The sequence below is a fragment of the Protobothrops mucrosquamatus genome, unplaced genomic scaffold, assembly GCF_001527695.2.
Source record: "Protobothrops mucrosquamatus isolate PMUCROS unplaced genomic scaffold, P.Mucros_1.0 scaffold1153, whole genome shotgun sequence".
Classification (NCBI taxonomy): Eukaryota; Metazoa; Chordata; class Lepidosauria; order Squamata; family Viperidae; genus Protobothrops; species Protobothrops mucrosquamatus.
Genome location: NW_015387368.1, coordinates 9,295 through 29,624, shown reverse-complemented (window position 1 = coordinate 29,624; position 20,330 = coordinate 9,295). Strand labels below are relative to the sequence as shown.

The window sequence follows — 20,330 nt, the reverse complement described above, 5'->3', positions numbered from 1 at the left end:
TTTCCCTGAGGGAGCTTTTCCTGGCTTTTGTCCACCCTGCTTACATGCCTTTACCACTTTTAGGTATGGTGGCTTTGGCCTAATCTCACACTGGGTAGGAGAGGGAGTGAAGGATTGCGAGAGTGTCAGGGAAACTGTTACAGAATGATCAAAATGACCATCATGTGACTGCAGCAGCAGCCCAACCATAGCAGCAATTTGAAGAAGCCATGACTTTCCCAAATTTCATTCCCTCTAGATTGGATTTTGGATTTGCATGTTAATCCATTTGAGTTATCTTAGTTCAAATATTGTTGCCCTATGATGCATCTTCACCCAGTTATTGGTAGTGACAATGAGAGCTTTTAGTAGTACTGTATATAGATTGGGCTTGTAGGTTTGAGAGTTATATGACCTAAGGGTACCATGAATGGGATAGCTAAATTATATGAATATAAAACTATAAAAATTTATAAAATAAATTTTATAAACAAACAAATAAAAATAAAGTCTGAGTCAAAGTTCCCCAATCTAAACAATCTCAGACACACAAACTTCAGCTTTCAGAATTCTTTGGTCTCTTAAGATGAGAATTCTGGAAACTGAAGTCTGCACAGCTAGAAGTTGCCCAGGCTGAAAAACACTGATCAATATCAATAAAAAATATTTATTATTCTTTTAGAAGAATATTTGAAAGAGTACTTCACAAAAAAGATACATAGATTAGATTGTCATTATCTCTGTTTTTGAACTGGTTTGTTTTCATTTTAGCAAAAATTCTTGAAAAAACAATTATTTTAAAGTTCTCGCTGAACCAATTCAAAGCGAATAACTACATAAAAACTAAATTCATGCAAATTAGTCAGTGTGTTCTTTCTTGCTAAGACTGCATCAATATGGCTAATTCACAGAGAGTTGAAGAAGAGATACTTGTTAAAAATAGCAGTGCATGTAAAGATTACCTAATTGAAGCAATGAAGTACCATTTGTTGCCACTTGAGCAAAGAGCTTTGATGAAGTCCATACGAACAAGGTTAAGAACACCTTCCTGTCTTCCAAAGGTAAGCATGTGACTGATAATGTACTTCCTTTTTGAATTGCCTTTCACTATATGAAAAAGTCATGGACTCTTTTTTATTTTAATACTAGCTGTACCCGGCCACGCGTTGCTGTGGCTCAGTCTGGTAAAAGCATGTGTTGCTTTTACGTCCAACAGATGGCGCTGTTTTTCAAAAAAGCATGTTTTTACCTGTCACAGGTGTGACATCTATATAATATAGGTATATAAAAACACGTGCGTATTCGAATGCAATGTTGTGTCAAAATTTCAAAGCAATCGGTGAAGAACTTTTGGAGATTTAAGATTTTGAACAAATGAACATTTACATTTTTATTTTTATATATATATATATATATATATATATATATATATATATATAATTGGAATAATTGAAATTAAATACAGAATTATAGAGTTGGAAGAGGTCATTGGGTCAATAAGTCAAATTTCCTGTTCAATTAAACCATACTTAAATCTGTCTAGTAAAATTAATAAAGCAGCCAGAGAGTCTTGTCAGTATTCAACTGCATAGAAAATGTTGAGTTGTGTCTACATTCTTGTTAACCTAGGACTTTACTTTCTATTTAAGAAAATTTGAAAGCTATTGTGTGGCATTAAACAGGTTTAAATAGACTTATAATTCATAAAGAAACGACTCTCTTTACTAAGAACACTGCTATATAGGAAAAGGAAGATGATTATTATTATTATTATTATTATTATTATTATTATTATTATTATTATTATTATTATTATTATTATTTAAATTTATATACCGCCCTATCTCCCTTACGGGACTCAGGGCAGTGAACAGGCAATAATAAATGATAATGACCCTCTTGGTTTATCATTAGTGGGAATTTTGGGGGTATAGCATGTCTTTTTTTTCAGGGATAAGTCAACAAAGGCTGCAGCATATTCATATCGGCAGGGCTTTCCTTGAACCTTTTGAACCCATCCTGAATAATGCCACTCCGAGAAATGAAATAGTACTGCAGATAGGAATTTTTTTGTTCATTGTCAGAGACTGTTCCGGTCCCCCCCCCAATTTAAGGAATATCTAAGTTTATGATATTGCTTCTGTTAAAGGTGATGGTAGTGGTAGGAGGGCAAGCACCAAAGGCTATCCGCAGTGTGGAGTGTTATGATTTTAAAGAACAACGATGGCACCAAGTTGCTGAACTGCCTTCCAGAAGATGCCGGGCAGGTACCACAACACTTTAAATTGATGCTTCCTGCATGCAAGCTTCAATCTATGTCAGCTATTTCCTTTTTATTTATATAATACAATGTTTTTATCAATTAGATACAGTAATTGACCATATCAAACACGAGCATCAGCCACAGTAAAATGCAAAAAAATGAGATATGATACAGTGAAATGAGATAAAATAGCTATAGTGAAATAATATAGAATAAAATATAGTAGGCAATAAAGTGACGATAAAAGAATATGATCAGAAAGTATAAAGTAAAATTGAAGAAGAATGTCAGAGCATGCACAGTCTTATTGCACTGAGCTAACCCAGGAGTAAACACAATAAACAGTGGTTTGTATTAAATGGTGGTTTGTCTTACATTATGTACAATATCATACACCAGGAACAATATACATACACGTGTTAATACAGCAGGTTCCAACACACCACAGCAGTTACAGCAGGAAACAGAAGAGAGACAACACAACAGTAGAGCCTTCCCTTTTATACAAAGGCTCTTAAAGGGACATAGACCCTGCTGAGATTCTCATCATTACATCATACACCTCACATTATACAAGCTGGTTAGCTGTTAAATTATTACCTTGAAAAAGAAGAAGAGCTATTTCTTTTTAAAAAAATATGGCCTGGTATTCATGATATATGAAAAGACCCTCATACTATGAGATTTTAGAAGGTAATTTATAGACATCAACATCTTAGCAGGTGATGAGGTGGACACCTTTTTTTTTCCAGGAGTTGTATACATGAATGGTCTTGTCTTTGCTGTTGGTGGCTTCAATGGCTCCTTGAGGGTTCGTACTGTGGATTCTTATGATCCAGTAAAAGACCAGTGGACAAGCATTGCTAGCATGCAAGACAGAAGAAGCACTTTGGGCGCTGCTGTATTAAACGGGCTTCTATATGCTGTAGGAGGTTTTGATGGGAGTACAGGTATATAACTTTATACAGTGACATCACTATACAGCCCTTCTTTGTATAAGACATCTAGATTGTGGAGTGTTTTTGTTGCAATCATTCTCACTATCTCTCTCCCTCCCTCCCCCCCCGAAACACATTTCAGCATATTTTTTCTTAAATTCAAAACGGAAAACTCCACTATCAAACATATTGAAATGCTAAATGGAAATCATTAGAAGTAGGATATTTAGAAACCTTTTGAAAGTTTATTTTCTAGAGTATATCTTCTCATTGATCTCTTTTCATCTGAAGAATATTGGAGCCGAATCTGAGGGGAGGGACATGCAGGCATGCATACACACACTTATGTGTGCTATTTCAGCAGGTGGCATTACCAGTTGACTTAGTTTGGGCTTCAGGCCAAGCCAGATTGGATCTGGGTTAAAACTTGGAAGATCATTGAGGGAATTCCAGGACTGCAGGCTAAATTGGGAAGTCAAAAAAGTCATCCTAAAGGAAAGCATTGGTAAACCAGTGTTGTTGCATAGATATGTCTATGAAGTCATCAGAAGGAAAAATCTGCCCAAAGGGACTTCTATTTATGCAGAGTATTTAACCAGCTTATTTAGCCAGTTATCTTTAATGGTAGCAAAATGGTATGCCTTTATATGCTTATTACTTACTGTAAAAAAAAACACCCCAAGATTCAGTAATACTTCATTTTGATTAGGTTTCTTTATGCTTTATTACAGGTTTATCCTCAGTAGAAGCCTATAATATGAAGACTGATGAATGGTGTCATGTAGCTCCAATGAACACAAGGAGAAGTAGTGTTGGAGTAGGTGTAATTGGAGGTAAGTTTTCTTAATCTGAGTTGACTTTTCTCTCTGCATGACTCAACCTTTAAGACAGCTAATCCTAAAGGCCCTGCTTATTCAAAGAAAACATGCCTTCTAAAGAATATTGAGAATGGTATGAAGGCAGAGTGGAACTTTATTCTAAATGGAAGGCCCAGCAATGCTGCTTCACGGTTCTGCTCTACTTTTCCATCCTTCTTTCCTATCCTTTTTTGTGCTGCGGCTCTGACAGTATTTTCTTGGCTTATTCTAGAAAATAAAATTATTCCTTTTATGAAATGGCTAGTCAGATAAAAGACTGTATTGAAAAAAAAATTCTAAAAAGATTTGTTACTGTGAAATATGATAATGATTTACATTATAAACATTCCTTCTTTGAATGAACAGCCTGATTAGGATATTTATTTTTATCCATAAAAATATTTGATTCATAAAATAGGGAAGTGGGTTTATAAAATGAACAGAATAATATATAATTTAAATCATCTTTCGAAAGCCGTTAGAACAAAACAATACTTTTTCTATTTTTAAAAAAAAACGAATAAATGCTGCACTTGTAATTTTCAAAATGTTTACAGCCAAATTATTAACTTAAAAAGAGTACATTTGTCCTTACAACATAAAGAAGCACTTACTGTCTTCAAGAGTATAGCTCAGTGATGGCGAACCTTTTAGAGACCGAGTGCCCAAACTGCAACCCAAAACCCACTTATGCATGGTCAGGTGCCGGGTGGGTGTGGCCCATTAGGTGGGTGTGGCCCATTGGGTGGGTGTGGCCCATTGGGTGGGCATGGCTGCGGTGGTAACAGACTGGGTGGGACTAAAAAGTTCAATCAATCAATTCCAACTTTGCAAGATCTTTTTTTTTCCCACGAGAAGTTGAAATTGACTGATTGATTGAACCTTTTTTTCTTGTATGCGGCAGCAGAGGCCTAAAGCGAAAAGGTTTTATAAAACCCAGCTGAAGGCCTAGGACTGGGGCGACGGCATGCGTGCCCACAGAGAGGGCTCTGAGTGCCGCCTCTGGCACCCATGCCATAGGTTCGCCATCACTGGTATAGCATGTAAACTGGAAGAAACAAGTTTGTTAATACAAAATAGTGTTAATTCTCTAACAGCTCCTATGAAAATGCTATTGCTATTGTATGTTAATATACAATTATAATAATTATAGGATTGTTTAGCAATAAAGCTTAACCATTTTCTATATTTGTCTATTAAAAAGAAGGGAAAAAACCAGAAATTGGGCTTTTCTTCTTGAAATTGAAGGAGGGATACAAGAGAAATAAAGTCTATATTTTGATTCCAGAACACTACCTGAGATACCACATCCCACTTATTGAAGGATAAAGGCATGGGATAATTTCTATATTCTTGGAGCAATGTTTTTCAGCCTTAACAACTTTAAGATGTGTGGACTTCAACTCCCAGAATTCCCTAGCCAGCATTCTGGGAGTTGATATCAAGACATCTTAAAGTTGCCAAAATTGAAAAGCACTGTCGGAGTATGTGAGCTTTTGTTACCCATTTATTACAGAGAGGAATCCCATTTTTCTTTACATGCTTTCCATCATGCCACCATAACTGGACCAATGTTTTCAGTTGCAATTTGGGGACTGGATAATCTGTATATCACTAAAACTCTCGTGTCTGTTTGATTGTTTGTAATCTTCAGTTGGGCAAAATTAGAAGGTGTAAAGCAACAATTATTGAACCAAAGTAATTCAACTTAAAGGGTGTTGGGACCCATGACTCCTGTGAGAATGAAATTTGGGGAAGTTATTGCTTCAGCACTACTGCCCTGCTGCTGTTCGGTGTTACTGCAGTCATCATGTGATCCTCATTTTCAATGTTCCCTAATAGCTTTTCAAAACTAGATGGGGAAGCCAAAAGGAACTGATACAATCGCTGATGCTTCTTGCCATCTTCCCACTAGCAAAGCTTGCAGGGAGAAAATAAATGGAGCACCCAGCAGGGAAGGTTGATTAAAACTGAAATGAAGGTGATTTAATTAAGGTTCATACCTTATTATTTGATCATAAATGCTTTGCTCAAGCTGGGAGCAGACTTTTCTGGTGAAGTTTCATTTTATGTTAGGGATCTCTGGCTGTTGTGAAGAATTTTGAGATGGAACTAAACCAATTTGAACTCTCTGGAGCACAGAGGTTTCCAACATGAGATACAAATTTGATATCTATCTGCTCAGTAGAGGTAGAAGGAGTTATTAATTTATTTTATTAATCAAATTTATAGAGCCTCCCAACTCATCCAAGGAGACTATTTAGGTACCATGCTTGGGTCTAGATTCCTTAACTGGATTTGTTCATCTAGAGCAGGGGTTCTCAACCTCAGCCAGCTTTGAGGAGGCAATGCAGTGGGTTGCCTGAGGAATTCTGGGAGTTGAAGTCCACAAGTCTTAAAGTTGCCAAGGTTGAGAACCCCTGATCTAGAGTGATTGGAATTGTTTCATTACAACTTTCTGCAAAGTTAATTAGATAGAAAATATATTGTATCTGTTTTCATTAAGATTAATTACATGAGATCACATTCTGTATCCATGTCTTCTCTTTGAGATCCTGAATTCCTTTTAATTGGCAGAGTGGTAAATAAAGCATGTGGTTGTCTTTCCTTTTCCGCCTTATCTAAGTCATTTCATTCTGAGGCATATTATACAAACGTATGGCTTGTACATCGAACATCTTCATCCTCATCTTGCTTTTCTTCCTCTGTATGTGGGGATGTGAGGTTTAAGGAGTCTTTTGTCTCTTGAGATTTTTAATCTGTTTGTCGTACAACTAATAATTAAAGAAGTTGAAACTTCTGGCTATAGAATGTCAACCATGTTCAGCTGTTTGGTTGCTTTAAGTGTTTTCAAGATCCCAGAACTGCTTCTATGCCTCTTTTTGCCCCTAGGCTGAAGCAGAGAAAATTATTTTAAGAATGAACTTCTTTCTTTACTCTGATAAATAATTTCTGAAGGCTAAGGTAATGTATTGATGGGAAAGAGGGAGCCTTACATTCTCCTTGCTGGCTTATCTCAAAATTTGTCAGGGCCACATCAGTAGTTTCTGCCACTGCCTGGATATAGAAAGCAGCTGAAAAACAGGTTTGGTATACTTTGTCCTTTTCAAATGTATTTTCTCTAGTCAATTTTTTCTTCTGTTCTATAAGTCAGTCACGGAGAATTTCCCTGTGTGTGAGACAGGCATGCACTTTATGAAATGCCTGAGACCAGGGTACAATCTAAAACTCGACCGAGGCTGAGTGTTGGCTGACCCAATGTTTCAGCTACAATTGAAAGTGCTGGTAATAATCTATAAACTCTTTAATGACATTGGATCTGGGTATTTGCAATCCTTTCTATTAACATTTGGAAGCTTGTAAAGCCTGTTGGATGAGCATTCAGGGATTAAGTAAGCAATCAAGTATGCATCTGAGATGTTTATGCTTTAATTGTAAGCTGTCGAGAGTCATGAATATGAGATGGGTGGCTTTATAAATTGAAGGAAGGAAGGAATATTTGGATATATGGAAATATTTGGATATAGATATTTATTTTGTAGGTATTATTGTTTACATATCTTTTGGAATGCAGAGATTCCTTCAATTAAAGCAGTATAAAAGCACCCAATATAAATAGATATATAAATAAATAGCTTGCTTTTTATCTCTAAACCTTTTACTAGGTTCCACTGTCCTTATTGTCTGGAAGGGGTGGTACATCAGTTTAATCTAGATGATGAAAGTTCAAACCTGTGTGCAAATCAAAATTGTCTACAGAATTATGATTAGAACTGTAAATAGTTTCCATAGTATTCCTATGCTGTGATACAGAAATCCAATTTCATTGCTGCCTTGCCTAGGTATTTTACAAGGGAAATCAGGATTTTTTAAAAAAAAATTAAAATATTTAAAATATGCTATCTAGTGAATAGATAGATTGTCACTATGTGTTTGTGTATGTATAGATATGTAATATGTGCACATTTGCACACATATGTTTCCTAAACCTATTTCCAGGTATGTTGTATGCAGTTGGTGGCTATGATGGTGCATTGCGTCAGTGCCTTAGCACAGTGGAATGCTATAACTATAATACAAAACAGTGGACCTATGTTGAAGATATGAGTACTCGACGTAGTGGAGCTGGTGAGCAATCAGAACTTAAATTACATTTGTGACAGAAAATGTATCTCTCCCCCCCCCCTTTCTTTCTCTCTCTTCCTTTGAGTCGGTTTTAACTTTTGGCAAATGCTCGGACAATCACTGCAATTTTTACAGCAAGATTATTTTGGAAGTAGTTTGCCATTGCCCGATTCTTATTGCTGAGAGAGAGAGTGATTCAGCTATTGGCTTTGTGCCTAAAGTTGGCTTTGTGACTAAAGCCAGTTGGCTTTGTGACTAAAGCAGGACTAGGATTCACAGTGTTCTGGTTTCTAGCCTGACGAATTATTACACTAAACCAGCTCTTTAGTAAGTTCTCTCATAGAACTTACCAAGCGGCCTTTAGCAAATTACACTGCACATTTACTTACGAGTTAAATACAGTTTAAGTAGCCAAATCACTGCAATTCAGCTGGAGAAATTTGAATTTTGACATGCCTGGCTCTGTGTCAACCCAGGCTAAAAACTAAAATTGGGCTATTTTAAAACAGCTTTTATTTTACAATAGGTATCACAGTTCATTTTATCACCTCTAGATATTTATTGTAGAAGGAAGGTTATGTTGACCTTTGGTAGCCAGAGAATAAAGAATCTGGCAGCAACTTTTGAGATTAAGAAATTTAAACCCTAGCACAATGGCTGTTTTTGCCTTGGCACTGGTGCCAACCAGTCCAAGCCACATCAGTTCATTCAAATATATTCAAATATTCTGTGCATACTTAGGCCTAGAGTATTATTATGATAAAATAATTCCCTTTGATCAGTTAAGACTATAACTCCCATCACACTCGGTCAAGGTAGCCTATTACTGAAGGGCTCAGAGTTGGGGGAAGCTGACAAACAAACAAAAGCCCAAATGTCTGATGCAAGCAAAGAAAATAGAGACAGATAAATATGTCCTGATGTGTTTATTTTTAACATTGCAAACTGCAATGTTAATGTTTAAACATTGTTAAAACATCTGATGCAGGAATGCATTTTGTCAGCTCCGTGTCTAGCAATGACTTCTTTTTAACACAGAGATGTCTTTTCTCCCCCCCGCCCCTTCTAGCCAATTGTTCAGACACATACAATTTCTCTGGGGAAGACTATGACACTGCTGCCAATCTGCAATTACAATTCATTCAACCAGATGCCCTTTTTAATTTTCTTCTCTGGGCACCTAATTTTCAGTTAGCTGCCCAGAGTCATGTATTTGAGATGGGTCGCTATATAAATTTAATAAATGTATGCACACTGTTTAGCTTTTCTTTCTGATGAGTGATTTCTTTCTTCACTCTTCTCTCCATCCTCTGTCTGAAGATCTAGATCAGGGGTAGTCAACCTTGGCTCTTTTACGACTTGTGGACTTCAACTCCCAGAATTCTGGGAGTTGAAGTCCACGAGTCATAAAAGAGCCAAGGTTGACTACCCCTGAAGATAATACCTGTATCATTAATTAATATATTAATTATATATATTAATTATGGAATTATCAAATTTAATTATTATTGATTGTTCATTAATTATTATTGTCCTTTTTTTTCTTGTTAAAATATAAACCAAGACAACACGCTGTACACCAGACACTGGAGATTGTTATAGTTGAAAACTAATACAATATCGATAGATAATACTTGAGGGACAGCCATTCTCCCCTCCTGATTGTTATAATTCCACAAAGGATCATTGAAGAAAGAAACCTTTCTTTGCTTTTTCAGGCTTACACCCTGATCCTCTAGAAAACTGTATGCACAATCCTTATATCTAGCTTTCTAAGTCAAACACCTCTGTAATGCTTTAAACTACAAAAATCCTAGCCCAGTGAGTCCTCCCTGTTTATTCCCTTTGACACTTTTAAATGGTGTTCTGTTTCCAACCAAAATTTTAGAGACTCCATAGAAGTCTGCTTTGGTCATCTGTGTTATGTGCCTTAACCACTAAATGAGGAAGACCCCCCCCTTTTTTTTTCTGAATGTGGTTTGTGGTTCTATTACATCAGTTTAGGGATAAAGATTGTAGCCCCTACATTCCGAAGGTTAAAATGTGCAGTACATTTTTCTGTTTAAAGAGATAAGCTTTGTTTCATCCCAACTTAAATCCTACATCTAGCACCTCCATTCATCTGATGAAGTTAGCTGTAGCTCATGAAAACTTGAGCTACAGACTCATGATCCATAATATATAATATTATTAAATCTATTTAATATATTTCACATTAAAAATCATAATTAGCAGCAATTTTTGGATTTTTATACTTAAGATCTTAGAGGAGGGCTTATAAATGATGTTCTCATATTTAAAAATATTTTAGTCATATGATCTCAGTAACATTTTAACAACTAAAATGTTGTTGATGCAATTCTGTCCTTTTCATTATTATTATTTTTTTTTAAGTTGATGGCATTTGAGAAAACAACAGCCCCTTTTCTCTGATTTCTGAATCTTTTTATTTTATCTTTGCAGGTGTTGGGGTTTTAAATAACTTACTATACGCAGTTGGAGGACATGATGGCCCTTTAGTTAGAAAAAGTGTTGAAGTTTATGATCCCACCATCGATGTATGGAAACAAGTTGCAGATATGAACATGTGTAGGAGAAACGCAGGTAAATATTTGAAGTCATAAAGGACTTTTTAATGGTCAGTTTGAAAAAGCACTAGTTACCATGCAATTTTAAAAAGTCATCAATACAATCATAAATGAGGCAAGGGAATATGTTAAGAGTAGCCTTTTATGGGAATATGTTAAGAGTAGCCAAAGGCATAAAAGTATTGGTTCATTTTCTTAATGGATATACACTCTGAAAACATTATAGCAGTTCCCAGCAATTTTAAAACTACAATGCTTTCTATTGTTTCAAGGTTAGCACATCAGCAGAAGACAGAAAAAGAAACAAAACAAAATTATGATATAGTTCTATTAAGACTGAATTGGTCATATTTAAATTGGTCATATTTTCTGTTTTGTTTTTATTTTGTCTTAATTGTTAGTTGCTCAGAATCATGTATATCAGTGGTGGCGAACCTATGGCACGCGTGCCAGAGGCGTCACTCAGAGCCCTCTCTGTGGGCACGCGTGCCATGCCTGGGAGATGGCAACCATCTCTCTTCAACCAGCCTCCTGCTAACTCGCTGAGGTCCCACGTGGCCGGATGCATCCCGGCATGGCTGGTTTCCCTCCCTCCCGTCCTATCCTTCCTGGTCTTGCATGCTCTCCTTTTCCCAGGCACAACCCACTGCATTGCCTCCTCAGCCGTCAGCCGGCCATCCAGCTCAGAGGTGGCTTCTTTGAACTGCTAGCGGCAGGCTGTGGAGCTCCAGAGTGCGCTGGCCGAGGGGCCAGCAGGCTGTGGCTGCTGAGGGACACTTTCGGCCCCCATGCGCTCGCTGGCCTGTGTGTGCGGGGGCCGATGGTGTCAGGCAGCAACCACCCCAGCCTTGCCTTGCCCTATGGCAATGGCACCCCCACCCTGCCTCACGTGTCTTCCACCCCACCTGCCAGAGTCCCTCTGGATCTCCCCCAACCCTGCCCACCCCCCACAGGCATCCCTCTCCACAAGCCACATTGAGGTGACCACACTCACCTTGGCCACACCCACCCAATCTGCCATGACCACCACAGCCATGCCCACCCAGTGGGCCACACCCACCCAGTGGGCCATGCCCACCTGGCACCCGGCGATAAATAAGTGGGTTTTGGGTTGCAGTTTGGGCACTTGGTCTCTAAAAGGTTCACCATCACTGATGTATATCAATCAATCAATTTATTACAGCCAAAGGCCATACATAAATCAAACATTCACATAAAACAAAACTAAACAGAACCATCACAAGTGGACATAGCAATACATCACAATCAATGATGTAATCAGGGGCGACCAAGGTCTGCCTAGTTTACAGACAGTATATCAAAACAAGCTAGCTTCAGAAAAACTGAATCATACTGATCTGACAATGAAAATACATTGAGTATAGTCTAAAACTAGATAAAACACATAATAAAATCAATTATAAAAGATTATTAAAAAGATCTAAAATTATTATTTATGTTTCTGGCGAATCCCCAATGCTGCTGCACAGAATCTAGCCCCCTGCGCCGTGATTACTGCCTGCTCATCCTTAAGCAGCCACTGGAGATAAATACTTTCCAAATGACCAGGATACTTATCAATTATGCGGAGGATTTGGTTTTTCCGAATGGCTCTGTAGAAGGAACATCGAAGAAGTATGTGTCCAATGGTCTCCACTTCTCTTGAGCCACAGGAGCAGAGTTTTTCAGACAGTGGTGTCTTTGTATACTTGCCGTACAGGACGGCCGATGGAAACGCACGGCACTGTGCAAGCAAAAATGCTTTCCGGTAGTTTACTGACTCCAACTGACTAAGATACTTGGCAGGTGTAACCATGTATCTAATAGTCTGGAGCCAGAAACAGCGGAGCTATAACCTAAGTCCGCTTGCCTCTCGATGTTCTCTATCCTTTGACGCAAGGTTTGTTTTGCTTGGTTGTAATCCAGTTTGAGAATTGAGGCTGACGAGAAGCCTAGTTTGGCAAGATTGGACTCGACTGCCTTGATCCATGAAGAGGAAAATTTATCTGTAGAATTAATGGAGCAAGGCCTTGTGGAAAGCCATTAAGCCTTAGCCAGATGTTTAAGGAAGCTATACAGATTCTTGCTTCGACTTTTATCAATCCTGTCTCCAGGCACAGAAATGCATTTGGGACACAGCGCAGCATCTGGAGAATTGTTCTGATAAATTTGGATTGAACTCTTTCCAGTGGTGTAAAACACGAAGCTGAGGGCCCGAGCAAGGTCCCGTAGAGAAGCTGTGCTACCAACGTGGCCAGAAAGAACTTAATTGCAGCTGGAACATAGTGTCCTCTCTTTGTGAGGAAAAAATTAAGAATGGCATTCGCTGATCGTTGGCCAGAGGCAGCTGCGTATTCTCCATGGGCTTTTTGTGAGCCAGTGGCATGGATGATTACCCCTAGGTATTTAAAGGTGGTTACCTGCTCTATTTTGTGGCTATTTAAATACCATTAGTACCGTTTTGGCCTTTTTGCAAAAGCCATAAGCTTTGTTTTCTCATAATTTATGTTCAGTTTATTATATTTGCAATACTGGACAAGGGCTCACAAGGCTCTTTTAAGGCCAACTGGAGTCCTAGAGAGAATCACAGCGTCATTTGCATAGAGCAGCAGAGCAATGCTTCGGTTTTTTGGGGGTGGTAATTTGGATTATTTAACCATTTTACCATATCATTTATGTAAAAATTGAAGAGCAAGGGGGCCAAAATGTGCCCCTGTTTAACCCCCTTTTGAGTTTCAACTGACCTCGAGAGAGACCCTTGCATATTACACCTTACCTTGAGGGATGTTTTGGTATGTAAGGCATGTAACAGATGGAGGAGTCTGTGATCAATTGAGGTAGCTTCCAGCTTCTCCCATAGCTTAGTCCTTGTAACCGTGTCAAAAGCTGCCTTAAGATCTAGAAAGGCAGCGTATAATGATACAGATCTTTCTGATGCATATTTTTCAATGAAATGATGAAGAACTAAGCACTGATCTATGGTGCCTCTCCCCTCTCTAAACCCAACTTGTTCTTCAGCAATCAGGTTCTCAAGGTCCAGCCACTCCTTTAATTTATCTTGAAGTGTTTGGCATAGAGTTTGCTGATTATATTTAGCAGACTTATTGGTCTGTAGTTGGCAGGGTCGTCTCTCTTTCCCTTTTTATAAATTGGGACCACAATTGCCAAGCCCCAATCCTCTGGGACATGGGCGGTGGAATCAATATAGGTGAATAGCGCTGCCAGGATGGGTATCCACTACTCCATATTATTCTTTAGTAATTTGGCCGAAATGAAGTCAGCTCCTGGAGCCAAATCATGTATATGAGATGTGTCACTCTATAAATTTAATAAATATATGCATACTGTTCAAGTAAACAATGCATATTGTTTGCTTAAGCATTTCCCATTAAAATTGCTCCCAGAGATGCTTACAAATATGAACTCAAGCCACTTCTTAAATATACTCATGGGATGTTTTTAATTTAATTTTCTTTACAAAAAATACACAAAAAGCTATGAACAAAGCAGACTGAAAAACCATGTACTTGCCCAGTAGATGACCTAATTAATTGTTAAATTATATTACCAAAAAAGAAAATAAAAATAAAAAACTAAACTAGAAATTGTTTAAATTAAAAAATGTTAAATTCATAACAATTCTCTAAATATATCACATTATGTTTAATAATAATCTATAAAATTACTCAAAGATTTGTCTATTGTAAAATATATGATTCTGCCAAATAGAAACATAACTGTGTTGTGAGTTTTTTTTAATTAGTAGAAAAAAAATGCCTCCTTAAAAGTTGATGCCGAACAATTTTTGAACTCTAATGTCTAAAGTAAGTATTTTTCCAGTTTAGTATAATTATTTAATTACAATTTCCAACTTTGGAATACAGTTCAAAATAATATTCACAAATTTGTATTAAAATATTCTACAATGATGAACAATGGACAAAACTAAATGATATGGAAAACAAATCTTATTTCTAACAAGGAAAATCTGCAGATTATTCTTTCTGATGTATTCTTTGAAGCCTCTGACAACATCTTGTGGAATAATTTCTTTTGATGAATTAAAGAAATAAACCTAATACCTTTTACTTCCATCTATTGATGTTTCATTATTGGATATCTCAGCTTTATCTCATATGTCATAAATGTCAATTATTTTAACTTTAAACATAGTTTAAAACTTATAGATACAAAATTTATTTGATTTGAAAAGAAGATTAATAAAAAAAATAGTATCTCAGACTCTTTTGAGGCAGCTGTTTGGTCCTGCTGAGTTTGAGTTTAGTAAAGATAGTTGAGTTTATTATATTGCCAGTGTTCTATATTAGGCAAAGAAAATTCCATCTTAAGTTGTTGAAATTCATTAATATAATTGATTTAAAGTAATTATTCCAGACTCAGCCCATTCTTTCCAATAGAATGTCTTATCACCTGTTTCTAAAGTAGAATTCTTCCATAAAGCATTCAAGAAACCCAGCATTGAAATCCAATCTATGTCACAGTAAGGCCCAAATATATCTAGCTGCTCTCAAACTGGGAAATGAAGGACATTTTTTGTTATATGTTGACCCACGAATTGCCAAGATGCTAACAGAAAAAAACATTCCAATGAAGCCTAGAACTTTGCATAAATATAGATTATAATATACACTTATTTGTTTATTTGTCAGTCAAACTTGCATGCCATCCACCTCGCCAAAGGCAACTCTAGGCAGTTTAAATAAAATGCACTATAAAATATTAAAACAGTAAATAAAGATCTTAAATTTAAAAGTCAATTAAAATAAAACCAAGATGATCTTTCATTGAAAGATGCTCTCAGTTTAGCCAATGAAATTCTTAGTAATATAAATATGTCTTCAGTAATTTATCGATCTGAATAAAATATCTACTTGAAATTAACATGAGAATGCTGTTAAATATAAATCAATTGGGGGCGGGGGATAGTAACCATTTTAGCAAGATTAATCTTACCCCATCAACCTAATGGAATTTTAACTCTGTAATTTGAATTATTTGTGGCTTTTGTGAGAAGTTTGAGTGAATTTGTTCAGTGATCCATTTGTTTTCTTGGTTGTCCAAATTATTCTCTGTAGTCAGAAGTGTCAATACTTTCCCTCTCTTCCTTTTTCAAAGTCCAACTTCTGTTTCCATAGAGCAGTGATGGCGAACCTTTTAGAGACCGAGTGCCCAAACTGCAACCCAAAACCCAGTTATGCATCATCGGGTGCCGGGTGGGTGTGGCCCATTGGGTAGGTGTGGCCCATTGAGTGCGCGTGGCTGCAGTGGTAACGGCAGACTGGGTGGGACTAAAAAGTTCAATCAATCAATCAATTCCAACTTTGCAAGATTTTTTTTCCCCGCAAGAAGTTGAAATTGACTGATTGATTGAACCTCTTTTTTTGTACACGGCAGCAGAGGCCTAAAGCGAAAAGGTTTTATAAAACCCAGCTGAAGGCCTAGGACTGGGGTAACAGCGCACGTGCCCACAGAGAGGGCTCTGAGTGCTGCCTCTGGCACCCGTGCCATAGGTTCGCCACCACTGTCATAGAGGGTCAAGGAGACTACCATTGCCTGCAGGATTCTGATTTCTGTACATGATGGAATATTAATATCTTTTCCAAGGCCTTCATGACTACTGTACTGAGTGCTAGTCTGCAGTGTGTTTCTTGACTGCTTGTTCCTTTACTGTTGATGGTTGATCTTAAAAGGCAGAAGCTGTGTATTACTTCAGTCTCTCCACTTTCAGTTCTAAGGCTGGGTACTTTTACCTGTTGTCATAGTTCGGTCTTCGTATTTATTTTAGTCTCATATTTTTACTTGCTCCTTGATTTTTATTACTAAAGCTTCCAGAACCTTTGCACAGCAGATATTATTATCTGGAGAGGACAATTTCTTCCTTTTTTGTTCCCTTCTGGGTTTGATTTCTTTGCCATCATTGTGTTTTTGTGCTGTAAATTGTAAACCACCCTTAAGTGCTGGGAATAAGGTGACATATACATTTAATAAATTACTATTGTTATTATTGTTTGTTCCTCCAATTTTTATTTCAAAGCAAAACTAGCAAATATTGCCTGGCTGGTGAGCAACCAAGTGATAATGTTTTATTTCTTTTTCATATTAGGGGTTTCTGCTGTAAATGGACTTTTATATGTAATTGGAGGAGATGATGGCTCCTGTAACTTGGCCACAGTGGAATATTATAATCCAACGACAGATAAATGGACAGTTGTATCATCATGTATGAGTACAGGAAGAAGTTATGCAGGTATTGAAAAATAAATTTGGAAAATACTGTTCCCTTCTAGAACAAAACTTGATATATTTTCCAGCTCAGGAATTGTTTTATCATCATCATATTCATCACCACTATTTTGAGTATATGGGGAATGGAAGGAAGTATGGCTCCGACATTAGCAGAATGGGCAGGATCTTCTACTTTTTAAATGGAAGTCATACCAGTTATAGCATATGGTGCAAAAAGTGAATAATTGTGGAATCATTGATGTTGTGGTCAGGCAAAGAGAGAGGCAAATGACAAAATGCATATTGTGATATCACAATGCATATTTCATTATTTTGACACCATCACCAGATTTTGTGGGCAAGTCTGTGGATTTGGATAGCTTATACTTTCTCAGGTTCAGTACCCCGTCTTCATCAAGGTGGTACTCATGACAAGTATTACAGGTATATGAAGCATTTGTGAATAAACCTTCTCCAATATTATTTAGAAATGTTCCAATACAAATAATTGATCTCTTGCATCTCTCTTTCTAGGTGTGACTGTTATTGACAAACCATTGTGAATTGGTGCAGATTTTCCCTTCTTGATTATGCACTTAAAACCAAGCTTTGACAAGTAGTATTGAAGTGATTAAGCATCAAAGCACTTCTCAACTTGTAGCTGTGCACTGACACATGTTGGAAACTGCAATTAAGGTTTAAAATGAAGATTATTCCAGGTTGAAGCAAAGTGTAGCATTATTCCACAGTAGGCTGCATCTACTGGCGATGTACAAAACTGTATGGACCTTATTTGCTGGATTTCTAGACAAAATTCCTTTTCTTAAGAGCCAATCATGTCTCCCATATGGTTGACTATAGATTTTTTTTTCCTGGTAGAACATAAAAGTAATGTGTTCTGGTGAAAGTAAACAAAATAGAGATTTTGGGGGGTAAAATGTCCATGAATTAGTAGGTTTTATGCCTGCATTACTTTTTCTCACTCATCTTTGGTCATATTACAAATGTTTGCATATATATAAATTTTCTTCATATTTGTTAGGGACTTGCTGGCATGGTATATTTATAACTGGCATGGTATTCCAAAATGTGCTGGTACTACGTTGTAAAACAGAGGTGTATATTTTGATATTTACTAATACCATGAAACTGATGCCACAAAAATTTCAATTAAAAAGTGTTTTAACTTAATATACTGGTGATTTCTAGTCAGCAAGATCCCTTTGTTATGTTTTGATGTATTTATCTTAATTGTAATTGGACGTGGTAATAATTATGGATTAAAATGAATGTATGGGGTTATTTTACTTGCATGGAATTTAAAACTCTTCCCGTGTAACAATATTTAAAGTTTGTGTAATTATTTAAAACTGTTAGCTGCTATTAATTACTGTACTATATGTGAACATATTTGTACAAGAAATATATTAAACTGGATGTGTTAAATTTGACCCAAAATATTGTCATTTTGATCTGTTTTCTTTAATAAAAATTTACATACTTTTCTCAAGTTTGAGGTTGCTTTTTTATCTGGTTGCTCTTTCATTGGCAGATAACTTCACTCTCATAGCTAGAAAAATGTGGGATAGACAGCATCGTCACCAGATGGATTTGTAACTGGCTGACAAACTGTACTCAATGAGTAGTCCTTAAAGGTACTGCATCTACATGGAGGGAAGTAAGCAGAGGTTCTGTCTTAGGCCCTGTTGTGGTTCGGATGAAGAGTTGGATGTGGAAGGGGAGCCTGGGTTGGCATTGGAGCTTTTGGAAGGCTCCGATTGAGCAAGAGGCTTCAGAGGCGGAGCCGGGACCTCTTGCCCACGCTTAGGTGGAGAGGCAGCTGTTTCCAGGGCCTGAGCTGAGTGAGGAAGAGGAATAGATGGAGCCCGTCCCAGATGCATGTATGCGCAGAGAGGAGAAGAACGGAGGGTTATGGGTCGGCTCTTAGGGAAAAGAAGGAGATGTTAGCCATCCTCTCCCTGGCTTGAACATAAATAGGAGGGGTTTGGGAGTGTCGGAACCCATATTTTTAAGGGGCTCTTTCTAATTCTAATTCTACTTCTATTCTTTCTATTCTTCTGGGTTCTGCCATACTCCTGGAAGGGAGGGGAGAAGGCGCTGTGGGCTGCCTCTTTCTTTTTCTTTATCACTACAATGTAACTCTTTCGCTGTCTCTGCATACACACTCTTTGAACTGTCCTCCCTTGATGTCAACTAGGAAGGGGGGAGAAAGGAATGCGCCTCCGGGCATCTGGCTTATCTCCTGTTCGGAAGGGAAGGTGTGAAGACCCAACAAACACCGCTATAACCCTGAGACGGACTGGCGTTATCAGCGTTTTCCCCCAACGGACTTAACACCTGGGGATTGGCCCATTCGAACTAACCGGATAAGCTATTGGGGTGGGGTTTGGTTGGGACTCTTTTAACCTATTGACCTGAGGGGAAAACCTCAGATCCTGCCTATCATGCCTGCTATCAGCTTCTCCTAATAAAAGTTCCTTTTGGAAGAAACTGCTTCCACGAGTCCTGCTTTCTTAGGATGAGGTTTTGAAGTGGGCCCTGACAGAGTGGCTGTTTGTGACTGTTCGTGTTACTGCATACTTCAATCAGTTGGATTTCTTTGCCAAGGTTTTTTTTTGCCAAGGTTTTTTTTTGCCAAGATTCAGGTTTGTCGGGACTCTTTGGGTCTGAAGTGCTAACTAAGTCTCCCTGTTGGGAGCCAATTGATATTAAAAGTGCCTTAGCCATGTGAGCTGGGGCTGCTGCTGCTTGATCAAGCATTTAAAGACTTGTTAACTGGGGTTCTTCCATGAACATAGTTTGTTGTTGTTTTGCAAATAAAAGGGTTTCTACTCATGATTAAGCAGTTGCTTAGTACTCGCAAGGGCTGGGTCAGAACAGGCCCAGTACTCTTCAATATCTTCATAAATGATTTAGATGAGGGAATAGAAAGGGAACTCATCAAATCTGCAGATGACAGTAAGCTGGCAGGAATAGCCAACATCCCAGAAGACAAGCTCGGGATCCGAAAAGATCTTTTTATTTTTTTAAAAAAGTTTTTATTGGTTTTTTCCCCATACATTCAGTAATATGTATTCAACAAACGTGCTGTCTGAGTTTACATTCGCTAATACATATTTAGTTCTTAATCTTTTATTTTTTCCTCTAGCCATCGATAAAATAATCCCAAATTTGGTAATATTCCGTTTCTTCTTTTTCTTTCAGTCTCATAGTCAGTCTATCCATCTCTTCCTTCATTTTTCAAATATTGTGCAAATACAATTCTTGCTGCTGTTGTAACATGCAAAATCAAATATATACTTTGTTTATCAGT

The 20,330-nt window shown here is 37.4% G+C and overlaps 1 protein-coding gene across 1 annotated transcript in view; it reads left to right on the top strand.

Moving 5' to 3' along the window:
• KLHL2 (kelch like family member 2) overlaps nt 1-18,485 on the top strand; it is a 47,726-nt gene extending 29,241 nt beyond the window's left edge. The window contains exons 8-15 of the mRNA XM_015820636.1: nt 891-1,040; nt 2,129-2,246; nt 2,995-3,192; nt 3,912-4,013; nt 8,037-8,165; nt 10,626-10,766; nt 16,875-17,018; nt 17,531-18,485. Coding sequence (XP_015676122.1) covers nt 891-1,040; nt 2,129-2,246; nt 2,995-3,192; nt 3,912-4,013; nt 8,037-8,165; nt 10,626-10,766; nt 16,875-17,018; nt 17,531-17,559 — 1,011 coding nt within the window. The 3' untranslated portion in view covers nt 17,560-18,485. The remainder of the gene's footprint in view (nt 1-890; nt 1,041-2,128; nt 2,247-2,994; nt 3,193-3,911; nt 4,014-8,036; nt 8,166-10,625; nt 10,767-16,874; nt 17,019-17,530) is intronic.
• Nucleotides 18,486-20,330: the final 1,845 nt, after the last annotated feature.